Consider the following 14,227-nt stretch of genomic DNA (forward strand, 5'->3'; position numbering starts at 1 on the left):
CTTTTGAATAAAATATATAAATCAATTCAACGAGTAAATTAATCAAATTCAATGTTTGATTCAAACCAAATGGTTGGATTCCAGTGGTTTCAATTAAGGACAAATCATTTAGGATAAATTATTTAAATTTTGACTGAAACAATCTTCAGCGAAACTCTACTTACCACCCGACCGCTCAGGATTGTCGTGTTTCATTCCCTTAAGAACTTACAAACAAAATAAGTTTAATAATACTTTTTTTGACAGTTTAATAATACTTGAAACAAATAAAAAGTTCACACGCCCAAACAAATATCATTACACAAGTAACAAGTTCCAGAATATATGGCATTATTCAGCTTCAGATTTCTATATTTTACTATGATAACAAATCCGTACAAAAGCAATGGGGCTCTAACTTATTATTTATCAATACAAGAAAATTTCAGAGAAATTGGTTGTTTCTCAGCAAAACCTGTGCTACATCATGTATGTATGCAACCCCAAAAATCCAATAGCTACATTCTATGATGAATCTCAGCTCCTAATTACAAAAAATTAGTCAGAAAATTCCCTTCCTTATCTCTTCCTGTTTCCTATTCTAAATTTTGAAAAAAAATAACTACAAAGTAGATATTCTGTTACAGATGCAGATGTCTTCCACGACCATTGCCAGTGTGTGATCTGTTATACAGTTGAAGCCACAGAAAAATATGCAAGATTTTTTGTTGTTGCTAGGTCCATATCAAGCATCATATCATTAGGCAAACCTAACAACTGTAGCCATTAAATTAGATTTCTACAAATTCTCATCTTGTGCTTCTTTCACTTGTGCAAATATAATTTCCGTATTAGTTGCCGAAAAAGCAAGTTAGATACGATGGATCAATCGTCGTCCTCTGTTAAAGAAGCAAATGAAAAAGGCTTGAACTTGTAGCCATCGCCGTGGTAGAATTTATTTTGAAATTCTACCCAGTGAAGCCGTAGGGCATGAAGAAAAGCACTGAGACTCTCCATCATAAGTAATATAAAGGCAGTTGCAAAGGCAAAAACAGTTAGCCCCACCAACCGAATGATGAGATTGTCATACCTGTTTTAATTGCAACCAGAAATAACATTAATAATTGAAGAGTTAGAAAAGAAAATGTATAAAAATGCAACAAAGGAATACAGAATACGATGAGCCCGTTATAATCTTATCCTATCTAGAGATGCACACCAGGCGATTCACCATACACTATGATTTTATCCCATCCTATGTTTTTTATTTTAGGAGATCCCATCCTATGTTTGTGCGGACTAGATATTACATTATAAGTTATATTCAGAGGACAAAAACATCCTTCTGTGATCTGGGATGGATGATGGTAATCAACAAATGGAGAATAAGCCCAAAATAGTGGATGGTTGGCTGGGCTTTATCAGTCCCCTTCTTGTAATTAACTAGATCCAGAAACCTATATCATTCTCCAACCCAATCTAGCCTTTTGTTTATGGAATATGAAAACAATTCTTTAGCATTGTGTGATTTCATGCAACACATATTATTATTATTATTATTATTATTCCTACTACTACTATTATTATTATTATCGTCATCATCATCGTCATCTTGGATGCAATCCCTTTAAATCCAAGTTTAAATATGAATAGCAATTTCATTTCGTCTACCAAGGGAAGCACATCGAATGATTCAATGGTTTGAAGCATAAAAGTCAGGTTATAAATCAAACTCACCCCCAAGCAAGAAGCAGCACTTTCTCATAGAAAACAGTAGAAAGTTCTGAGTGAGCCAAACTGCAAATGTTCAGAAAAATTAACCAATGAGCAAGAATGTATAAACTAAAGACTCGTGAAGATGGAAGAGGATCATGGCTGAGCAAACCTTAATGCCCAAAGTCGAAGATATGATGCCGTATTTGAAACTGAACCTAAAACAAACTCGATGGAGTGAATCATTTGGTGAACAAAGATCTCGCTAAAATTGAAGTCTTCATGATGTTCCCTGGCAGAATCTGGCTCGACCTCAAGATCCATTTCAGAAGTATTCAAAATACCATAACTACGACCTTGAAATCGCTGTGCAATGTCAGAAGGATAAAAAAAATTAATAATCTTGCCAGGACCCTTTGTATCATCTTTGTAATTACAAGATGCAACAATAGTATTGAACAAAGCAACTACAGCCTGAAAATCTGTTTGTTTTTGCCAACAGGAACTATAAGTAGTTTAACACTTAAGCATATTCATTGGAAAGAAAGTTGATCTTGTAATGGTTCTAAAGGAGAATTGACATTCATCAACTCTTGCAGAAACCCACAGTCAAAAAGAGGAAACTCAAACCACAAGCATATGTACACATATATGTAAATGTAAAATAAAGGCTTGGTCAAATAAAATTCTAAACTTCCTAGCAAGAAAATCATACAAAAGGCTAGTGAAAGTGGCACCTCAGTATGAAGCTTCTTTAGTATAAAAGGCTTTGGAAAGAGCATCCATGGAACTGCAATAATAGCCAAAAGCAATAACACAATCTGCACATCAAAAGCAGTAATTTAGACAGATGAAAAGCCAGCAAACATAACAGAATTTTTTCAACCAAAAGTGAAGAAAAGAACCAGACTCATACTTGAAGTGGTCTTTGGCCCCAGAACAACTGATTCTCACCAAGTTCGTCTGTAGGGCTTAAAAACATATATATCATCACATGATAAAGGTCTGCTTGAGAGCCAGTACACCACTTAACAATAATGAGAAGGGAAAGATATCCAAACAGACTGTTAAGGAAGATCATCTGTGGCACAAATTGGTACCTGGGAGCAACATTAGAGTAAGTTAAAACATTCTATCGAAAGGATAACACAGAAGTAATTGCACATGCCAGGCAGAAGAGAGACACACCTTATATCCAGTGAGCTTCCAAAGAAACGAGCATTGAAATAACTTAATATAATTCCCAAGTTCATATGTGCCACACCAAACAGAATGGACATCTTCATCTTCATAGAGTTCAGAAAAGCCAATTCTGAACGACTTCCACGCCAGCTAGGATCCACACCAAATGGGTATGGATCACGGTATTTGACTAGGCCAATAGTATGTGCATCCCTGATAAAAGGTGAGAGTTATGAAAAATCAAAAGCACCAAAGTTAAAGCTTGCTGCTTTAGAAACAAAAAGGAACTTGATTGCATTCTTGGCCAATACAAACAGCCAAAATCAGAACAATTCAAATAAAACAAGAAATATAAATGCATAAAGTAAAACAAATAGTGTAACCGTGAAAGAGATTATGGCTAAACAATTCCAGATGACATAAATATGAAGTTAAATAAATCCAAGTCGAATGTGAATCATTACTCATTAGTCCTAGGAAAGGGACTAAGGAAAACACAAGTCAGTCAGTAACATATACGTATGGGGAATTCACTATCTATAAAGCCATCATACAACAAAGAAATTAAGAAAACATTCCCAGAACTATCACCAAGTTCAATTGATGGTTTCCAAGTATGCATTCATCTCATTATGGTAGTTCATAGCTTACTGTAAGAGAAGCACAATTATTTGAACTAATATCAGTCTTTTGGAAACTAGCTTCTTTGGTCAATAAGGATTCTTACAACATGAACCTATGATCTCTACTCCCAAAACCCACCTACTTCAACCACAAGATTTATAGCCTAGATGGCCTTTTAGCAAATAAATTAATTTGTTGCCCTAACCCTGCTGTTGGTTGAAATGCAAGGCTGTAAGGGGAGATACAAAGGTTATGTTCCCACAAAGGCACAAGAGCAGTCAAATCTAACCTTTTTAAAAAAGAAAATTGTGGACCAATATGTGTAAAACTTTGAATAATTAACTGTACAGGGAAACTAGTTAAAAAAAATACAAAAGGGAAACATACACTTTGCCCCGAAAGGTGTTGAAAGAAATAGGGTGAATGCTATTATGTTTACTAGCGGAAAGACGGGCACGTATACCCACATTTTCATGTAGTAATTCATTCTGATTATATTTTGTTATTTTAAATTTAAATTTGAAAAATATATTAGATTGCTGTGAGAAAATTTGTGGCAAAAAAAAATGTTTAGCTAAAAGATAGTTAGTTTTTAAATTTCCTATAATTCAGGCATAAATTTAGATTTAAATGTAAATCTGAAAAAGAAGTTGGTTGCTAAGGTTAATTTTGTCTAGAAATGGTCTGACAAAAAAGTAGTTAACTTTGGAGTTGCCATTAAATAATGTTGAGATGGTTTAGATTCCTCAGTCCAGGGCTGGTTCATATAGAGAGAATACAAATATTCATCCTTGAATCAAAGAGAAATCTTAGGAAATAGAAACAACATATTTATGAAATAAAAAACAGAAAATCTTCCTTAATAAAAAAAGAGAGAGAATCGTGGGATTCTCCAATAAAAAGGCATCATACATCTAGATAACAAAACAAAACTATTGGCACCATAGTTAGAGGCTCCAAGAGAGAAATAGAACATACCTGCATGAAGTATCACGACATCGAAATGCCGATGGACCAAATATGTGAAAAGGAACAGAAAAGAACTCATTGTAGATTAACCCACAATAGATTGAAAATAGTGACATCAAAAGAATCACATAGCGCCCACCAAATAGCATCTCCATGAAGCTTCCCAGCTTCTGGAAGAAACCAAAAAGAACTATTAGGTATTAGCAGAAAAAAAGTAAAGGGTATTTTAAGTCTCTGAACCACTTCGACGTAATATAAATAGATATATTTCACTAACATTCCAATTTTGAAGATACTTAGGCCTCAAAAAAGATAAACATTGAATCATGCTAAATACTGAATGCTCGGTAGCTAACGATAAAGAGCTTAGTTGACGAATCTTTGAACATCAACCATGTTGACCCTACTTAAAGTTAAAAATAAAAGGAAGAATGTTCCAAGTTTGACAAATCTCGAATGATGTTTTAATTAATCCAGGATGGAGCATAACATATGTCACATGACCCATACATATTTTGGCAGATCCTTCTATTGTCACTTTATGATGATTTTTTACCTGTGTACCGAGCTTGTTTTCATGTGCTATAAGAATTAATGCTCCCAGCAACAGGCAAATTCCATGACCCCAGTCCCCAAACATCATAGCAAATAGGAAGGGGAATACAACAGTAGTGTAAACTGCAGGATTTGCTTCTTGGTATCTTGCAACACTGCCAAGAAAAAGGGATAATTAGAGTGTGCAATATAAACCTGGAACATAATAACTAGTAAGCCAGACAATTTGTATCTGCAACAATACATCCCTCAACACGATCCAAAAAGACAAATCTCAAACATGTCATATTTTAGTAAAATATCATGTGGTTTAACTGCTGAGGGGTAACCTTGGCGCAACTGGTAAAGTTGTTGTCATGTGACTGAAAGGTCACGGGTTCATGTCCTGGAAACAGCCTCTTGTGTAAAACAGGGTAAGGCTGCGTACAATACACCAAATGGTGGGACCCCTTCCCGGACCCTGCATATGCGGGAGCTCTAGTGCACCGGGTTGCCCTTTTATCATGTGGTTTAACTGCTAAGGAAGTTTTACAACCTCTTGGACATACATTCAGATCAACAAACAAGTTTAGAAATAGAAAAGCGGTGGGAACGAGACTGTTAGGATATAGAATAATAGACATTAGAGTAGTTAAAATGGTTTAAGAGTTGTTATAGTTTTATAGAAGTTAGTTATTTGAGGTTGTTATAGATAGGGCTATTTGTATGAATAGGAGAATCAATGTACGGTTGATCATCATTGAATATTGCAATCATTTGTGAATATAGTAATGACTCTATTGTGAAGGGGAAACCCTTGGAGGAGATATTACTCTCTCTCTCTCTCTCTCTCTCTCTCTCTCATTATTTCTTAATCTTTCAAAAAAATAGTTTTTTTTAAGGATTTCAATAAATAGTTCCTTCCTTTTAATTCAATTCCTTGGGTCCTAACAGAGACAACTCTCCCACTTTTTCTGTTTGCAAAGGCTCATAGAATAGATGAACTTGTGAAGTACTAACCACTTTTAAAACTTATCACTTCACCTCCAGTATACAGAGTTTGTTATCCTCCATCATTCATTCAAAAATATTTCTTCAAGAACTTAAAAAATTCAGTTTCACTTCATTGAGAATTTATCTATTCAAAAACATAAGGTCTACACATTAAAGGTGTAGAATATACACAATCAGAAAGTTGTGTGTGCAACTTGCAAGTACCAACATAAATTCAATTTATCCAATTCTACATACACTAGTCAGACGTTCATCAGCCTTTTGGCAGAGGCATTGCATATTGCCACCCAATGTTCCAACTTCGTGAAACAAATGCACTTTATAACACTCCAAAAACTAACTTCATGGCATTAAAATATTCATGTTGCTCTTGTTCAAAAAAAAATATTCATGTTGCGGCTACTAAATATAGTCAATGGAATTAAGCTCACCCATATGCATCAACAATTTCCTGATATGGATTTGTGAAAGTGTTGGTCTTAAAATATGTAGGTGGGGATTCCACTGCATCCATTTGATGGAAGATTATGCCAACTTGAGAATTGCTATCAAAAGTTGCCCGTTGCAGTGCCTCCTGCATCTGGAAAATCATTGAATGCAAGTTATTTTTTTAGAAAATATATACCAATGATGTTTTCAGTTATTCAAATTTAGGAAATAAAAATACCTGTGTTTTTGCAATCATAGGACACCATCCCTCTCCAACGAGACATTTTTTTGTGACATCAAAATTTAACATGTTCAACGTATCATACACAGCCTTCTCTCTTCTTACCTAGGACAAGGCGACAAGGATGAAATCTATTGGTTCAGGATGTAGGTACTCATTTATTGCAAACATTTATCAGATATTAGGATTAATTTGCATTTAAAATATAAAGAACAAAATTATCTCAGACAACAAGACATACAGAAGCAAACTCTTACCAGGTCCATCCATTTTGTTAGATGGTCTGCAATGGAAGAAAGCGCCTTGTTCCGGTGCCTGATCCCAGCATCCAAAGTTGCCTCTAGGTCAGTAAGACGTGACGTAACCTGTACCCAAATATGAAGTAATCATCAAAATTTAACATAAACCACGGAACTTTGCAAAATTGTAATCACCAAAGATAAACTATATAAATCAACATCAAGGGCATAAAAGAAAAGGCATCAGTTATAGTTGTCTAGTTGAGTTCAATTCAATGAGAAACTAATTTCCCCATGCATACTACTTGATTAATGTCAATGGTATTTCTATGAAAGACCCCACAAAAACCATGACAATACCTACTAAACTAAAGAGCATCTGACCAACCTATTGGATTGCAAAACCTGAATACCTTGGTAAGGTATGTAAAGTTCCCTAGTATTTAGGTTAAAAGACTAAAAAAAAAAAAAAAATTGCACTCAAACTTTAGCAACAAATATCCAAACTTTATCTAGAGCTCACTTTGCCCCTATGTTATAATAATACAATTGAAGAGGTTGAAAAGTAAAATCTTCCAAAGCTGAGCTCACTTACCTCCCTAGTTATTTGCCCATGCTTACTTATATCTTCAGGAACAGGATAACAATTTGCACCAAATGCCTCACAAATTTTCAGAATCTTTGTTCTTGCCTGTTCCCCAGAGAAAAACACGACGAATACTGTTTTCTCAATCTGAAAAGAAAATTACAGGAGTCTGAATCACTGTGTAGACAGGGTACAGCATGGGAATATACACCAGCTGTGAATGCAATAGGACAAAATGATAAATACAGATTGACAGGATGGAAAAAGAGACAAATTATCAATCTTCATAAAGTTGTAAGAAAGAAGAAAACCATCTCGGTTGTAACAGGATCCATGATTTGCTCTCCAGCTGGTGCCTGATTGAAAAACATATTGCCTCTTGTAGCACGAAATAACATCCTTTCAAACCTAAGAGCCTTGGATTTACAAATTATCCCACTGATAAATCTTAAACCAGATGTATTTGATGGTTGGGGTCTCATTTCCTGTAAAATAAACAATTTAGTATATTCCACTTAATAGATAAAATAAATTTAAAATACCAATAACAGTATTCCGACTTTTGACACTAAAGAAAAATATATCAAGGATGGGATGCTACAATCAACCTGTTCAAGTAAAGATGCTGTCTCGATATAATCATCATTAGAGTATACATTATCCTGTAGTTCTATCTCGCCTGAAACAGCACGGCCATGACTTGAAATAAGAAAACCACATGCCTGAAATTTACCCACAATATTATACCACATGAGCAGCAGAAAGCATAGAGGAAACATTTTATTCCTTAAATAAAATAACAGGATTGCATTTACATGTTCAGATAAATACCATATTGGTCCCCTCAAAAAGAATACCATGTTGATATTTGAGTGACGTAATGAAGTTAAAAAATAAAAATATAAAGAATATAAAACAATCAATAACTAATGCCAAATTGTCATCAGAAGGACCATTAATTGTTAAACGAACTTACAACAGAAAGAAAGAAAAAAATGTACTAACTACCAAAATCAAAGGGAACATATAGATTTCCAAGGAAAAAATACCTTTTGTAATACAATCTTGAATTCCAGAAGTTCATTATATGATTGCCGAAGTTTGTCACTATTGGAGTTCATTTCAATTAGCTCATGTTCATGCTCAGCAAGATGTACCTGATATAAGAGAAACCCAACAGAACATGTAATGTCAGATCCAAAACTGAAAATGCCCAAACAAACTAACAAACTTCTGAGTAATGAGTGCCAACTTAAGGTATGGCATCACCTAGTTGTTAACAGCAAGACAACATGTCACTTGAATATTAACCCTTAGGCAACAATCATGTATAACGGAGAAAAAAAACAGAAAGAGACCTCTAAATCCTCTAAGTCAATGTCCGGTTGCAATAGGGTACGAGAAGAGGACATTAGACCCGCTTTATTGACTTGATCCTTGAAAAATCGTAGCTTTCTTGACATTTCCGCACATCGCTTTACCTGCCCAAAACAAAACGCAGTTAATATCAGTAACAAGAAATAAAAAGAAAGAAACCATTATCACAATCATGACTTCTGAGGATAAACCATGATAACACTGTTTTCAGTCTAAAAATAAACTAAAAAGACAACAAACTCAATGGAAACAAATTCTAGAAAATATACTCCCTCTGGTCTCAAATATAAAAATAAGTTCAAACTCATGCTAAGTTGCTAACTAAGAATATTAATTGATCTCTTTAATTTTATTAATATAATTTATATTTATATAATCATAAAAGTAATTGCATCCTCCAAACTTCCCCTCATGGGAACTCATTCCATTGGCAGTTTTTGAAAATAAAATGCAAATTAACTGAAGGGTATTATACAGATGATATCATTAAAAATGGTGTACTTAGTTTATATCTGCTTATATGATGGACTGCCAAACATGAATACTTTTTTACTTATATTTGAGACTGCCAGAAAATAAGACTCTTGCCAAAGTTGAACCTTCTTCTTCAGCATTTTGAAATCAAATTTTGAGGAGTAGGATAACAATAGTCTAATTCCAACTTACTTCATTCCTTTTTAAGTTTCTTTACACAAGTAAATGAAGTTGTTTTTAAGTTTCTTTACACAAATAAATGAAGTTGTAAATGATAGCATACAAGGAAACAGAGCCATGAGCACTGGCCGTATAGAGAGGTCTCAAATCTCAAACGTAGACAAAAATTCACAAGTTATACAAATGAGATTCCTTTAAAAAGGTGTCAAGATTTACGCATGGTATGGCTAGCCAAAAAAATTGGAGAGAAGGGAAAATGAAGAGAAGTTAAGTGAAAAATATGTGTTGTTTGTTTGGTAGAAATGGGGAAATTTCTCTCCAATTATTAGGATGAGTAGAATAGTGAGTAGGAAGCAATAGAGAGATTGAACATAAACATGTTTTCACCGTTTCACAAGTTTGGTAAGATGACATTACTTTGTTGGTACAAAGTAAGTTGACATTACAAATCGATTAGAAACATTTTTATTATCGACACAAATATTATGGCGATTGACTAAAATATTATCGTAATTGATTAATACGGGATAATATGTGGAAAACACGCACTCTTCCTTCGCTCCGTACAAAAGTCTTTCCACTGGAGTAGAGATCTTTTTGCTGGGCCCCACACCATAGTAGTCAATAGCGGCGCTATAGCGGCGAATAGCGGCCGCACGGTGCGGTGCGGTCCCGGACCGCTATGCAATAAGCCATAGCGTAGCGTTATGAGATAGCGGCGCAATAGCGGCCGCAACACTGCATAGCGGTTTTGCAGTCTAGTACCGCTATTTCATTTTACCTGAAAATACAAGTTTGTCCTTGGTTTTTAAAAAAAAACAAGGGTATTTTTGTCATTTTCGTCAAACCCTAATAACTTCAATTTCTCTCTTCATTCTTTCATTCTTTACAGCCGCATCTTCTCATCTCAAAAACGCATCTCATCTTCTCACTGTTCATCTTCTCAAAACCGCATCAAACGGCAGATCTGTTCATCTTCTCCTTACAGCCGCCGTTCCTCAGGATTGCTCTCTTCTATAAATCTTCCTTTCTGTTTTGTTCATAAACATATCACAATATGTTTTGTTCTTCCTCTCTGTTTTGTTCTTCCTCTGTTTTGTTCATAAACGTATCACAATCTGTTCATAAACATATCCTCTGTTTTGTTCTTCCTCTCTGTTTTCTCATGAATGATTGAAAAAAACACAAATGACTTCGGTTATCTGTGAGATCTCTATGATAAACTCTACTCTCAGACGCAGGACACATTTAGTTCAATCTTTCTCTGTTGTTTTCCTCTACTGTTTTGTTCATCCTCTATTCTGCTCTCTGTTTCCTTATTTTTGTTGTTTTTGTGGACAACACAGTCATGGCAGCATCAGGTTCTGGTGTTCAATCAAACTCTATGTCTGTTGACTCATGTGCTCAAAGACATAAGCGGACCAGTGATAATCTCGACATTGCTTGGCAATTTAATCACTGGAAGGATTTGAATGATAAGAAAAAGATTTACTGTGATTTATGAATGTGTCATGAGATTTGAATGTTATATTTAATTTTATATTAGATATATGTTTGTTTATAATTTATAGTATTATTTATATAATTTGTCCACAAAAGTGATGAAATAGCGGTCATAGCGCTAGGCGCTATCCCGCTATAGCATTTTTGGGGTCGGCCGCTACGCGCCGCTATCCGCTATTAACTACTATGCCCCACACATAAAAACTTCCACCATTTTCCGTACAGTACCCAGACAAAAGAGATAAAATATTTCTCACCAATCTCTGTTTTCCCTATTTATTTCTTCCCAAAATCCACTCATCCAAACATTACAGTTGGGAATTCAGAATGTAATAGGATTTCTCATTAGTGCAACGAATAAATACCTGATTAACAAATGTTCTCTGGAAAGGACTTTTGTCAGCATTTAACTGCAGCAAGAAAACAGTGCTCATAAGAATTGCAATGATTAAATATCATAGAAAACTACTATACCAGCAACATCCAATCTATAAAATTTAGAAGGCCAAAAAGTACTTCTCCTTCATATAGGGGGAAAGAAAATACTCAGAATAGTCTGAACAAAATTTAAATATTTCATAATGCACCAGCAAAACTGCCACCTAAATTACCTTCCACAAATAGGTGCAGTTTACAAAGATACAACAATGAAAGTTAAAAGGCATTAACGTGTTAAAGTCTCTTTACATGCAATTGTGTGATAGAGTAGCCCATAATATCAGAAAATTAACATATTTCCTATTTGTAAATCAAACATGTCCGGATAAGGACAACCTAGATCCTGGACTCAACTACCACTCCGACGACTTATAGCATTTCTCACGTGTAGAAGTGTAGATGGATCTCTACCAGTTTTTAAGCAACTGTTACCAACTTTTGCTGACCCAACTGTTTCTTATATTTAGGACCAGCGTGAGTATTTTTTTCGACCAAGATATAATAATAATAATAATAATAAATAACAATCCTAATCAATCACAAAATAGTCCTCTAACATGATACCACATGCCTGATGAAGATAGTCAACATAAGCAAAACCATCATGTCCTAAATTAGCAGTGAAAATCACTGTTATTTAATATACACAGTAATACAGTATAACTTCAAAAGGAAACCAATAACTTTCAACAAAAAACATTGATCTAAAAGCTGTAAGTTAACCACGTTCACATTCAACTATAATGAAACTAATGACTCAACATTCGATTTCGATAGCGCTCCAGAACTCATAATGCAATTATGCAACAAAATCCATACCTCACAAATTTCAGACCATAACCAGATTCAACAAAATTATCACAAAACTATGCTCACACTTTGGATCAGTTAATATAAACTATTCAGCACAAAGGATCCAATATCCAAATCAATTAAATTCTCAACAAAGCTACACACCATCACTAAAATCCTACAAATTAGCATTCAGCATTGAATCAATCACTACTACATTTCCTTCATTTCTTAAGTACCACACTTAATACAAATCTTCTTTTATTAATTCCCGCACTTAATACAAATGAATCACTAACGCAGACACCGAACACGACACAGACACTGCCAAAAATTTACAGGACTGGTAAAAAATTTGAAAAAAAAAATGAATTAATTGAATGTTTGATCAGAAGTGCCGGTGCTACAGAGAACTAAAACAAATTATAGAGTTATTATCAATGCACAACAGCAGCAACATCGAAAAGTGCATAATGAATGAGCTCGAAGAACACATCGAAAACGCTAAGAAAGTTGGGATCTGAAATGGAACTTACATCACGGAATTGAAGAAGACCGAGTTCACCTAAATAGGAAACTGCACGATGAGCGGATTCGGCAGGGATGATGAGTTGAACGAAGGTCATCTTCTCGGATCGCATCAGATCCATCGGCGGTAAGTTGTCGATGAACTTTTCCATTTTCCCGGGAAACGTCGAGAAAATGGATCTGTTTTTAGATCTGAAAGCGTGTCCCAAACAAGTTGAAAATGAACAAGACTCTGAATGTATTCAAATGGAATAGGAAATAATAATATTCGGTGCTGAGAAAAGTCTATATCGAGAAGGAAAAAAGGTGTAGGATGGTATTTTAGAATTAACGCTCTACTTGTTTGCTTTTGAGTGAAAATTCTTCAACACATGATGCTTATGGTGACGGTGCGGTCATATTTTCCTTTCATAATCTAATCTAATCAACCGTAATTTTATAATTTTATTATTGGGGTCAACTCCTCGATGCACTAATGAATACTTATTATCAAATGTTGGCCAAGTTGGTAAGTATTTGATCAAGTAAAATAGTTGTTCAATTCCGCGTATAATGTAAGAACATTTTTAGTGGGGTGATTGGTAAATCGCTGTGTAAGTGTCTTTTTAGTCTTAGAGACATATTTTGAACCTTGTGAATCCAAAAATTCAACTCATTTAAACTTTTCTTTTATAAATAAAAGAAAATGAATATTATCAACTAGATGAAAATCATGTACATTTAAACACAATGTAGATGAGTAATAAATATATGTATATGTGAAGTTTGAACACACACTAAATGATCAATCAACTTCGAAATTGTAATTTTTTGTCAAAAACCTTAATGAATTTTGTGAAACTTCAAAAAACTCCCCAAAATTAAAACTTGCGTGCAAATATCTCTCTCAACATTAAAACCCATGTGCAAATGCCTCCATCAAATTTAACATTCGTGTTGGTCTTCTTTATGATATGAACTCAGCCGAGTATCTTTTCCACAAGAATGGCAAAGTAAAACATTAGACTTTAAATGAAATGGAATTCTTAAATTTGAGGGAGGTTTGACTTAGTTTTAAATTTGAGGGAGGTACTTGCACATAAATTTGTAAATTTCATAAATTTATAATTGAGAAGAGTCTATATATTGAAAGTGGGAGATTAGTCACTTTAGTTCCTGAATAGAAAATGAGTCGTCACTTTAGTCCCTGAATACAGATAAATTGCAACCCCTGAATGGAGACTCTGTTAGTCAATTTAGTCCCTGAATGCAGACTCTATTAGTCAATTTAGTCCCTGAATGTAGACTCATTTAGTCACTTTAATCCCTAAAATTGACCAACAGAGTCTACATTCAGGGACTGTTTTGCAATTTATTTGCATTCAGGGACTAAATTGACTACTCATTTCCCATTCAAGGACTAAAGTGACTAATTCCCCTATTGAA

At 34.5% G+C, this 14,227-nt stretch overlaps 1 protein-coding gene across 1 annotated transcript; it reads right to left on the reverse strand.

Annotated features, from left to right (window-relative positions):
- Positions 1–274: 274 nt before the first annotated feature.
- LOC146950724 (V-type proton ATPase subunit a1-like) lies at positions 275–13,112 on the reverse strand. The gene is made up of 18 exons (XM_085746693.1): positions 12,811–13,112; positions 11,410–11,454; positions 8,869–8,991; positions 8,560–8,667; positions 8,119–8,232; positions 7,822–7,995; positions 7,520–7,657; positions 6,943–7,050; positions 6,683–6,790; positions 6,447–6,595; positions 5,024–5,177; positions 4,477–4,637; positions 2,881–3,087; positions 2,609–2,792; positions 2,430–2,513; positions 1,865–2,058; positions 1,717–1,776; positions 275–1,069 (listed from the first exon to the last, which is right to left on the reverse strand). Exons 1-18 carry the CDS (start codon positions 12,952–12,954, stop codon positions 865–867), a joined length of 2,460 nt encoding a protein of 819 aa, XP_085602819.1. The 5' UTR covers positions 12,955–13,112; the 3' UTR covers positions 275–864.
- Positions 13,113–14,227: the final 1,115 nt, after the last annotated feature.

Source organism: Medicago sativa, chromosome 2, assembly GCF_051527215.1.
Source record: "Medicago sativa cultivar Bolivia chromosome 2, Bolivia_mono, whole genome shotgun sequence".
Taxonomy (NCBI): domain Eukaryota; kingdom Viridiplantae; phylum Streptophyta; class Magnoliopsida; order Fabales; family Fabaceae; genus Medicago; species Medicago sativa.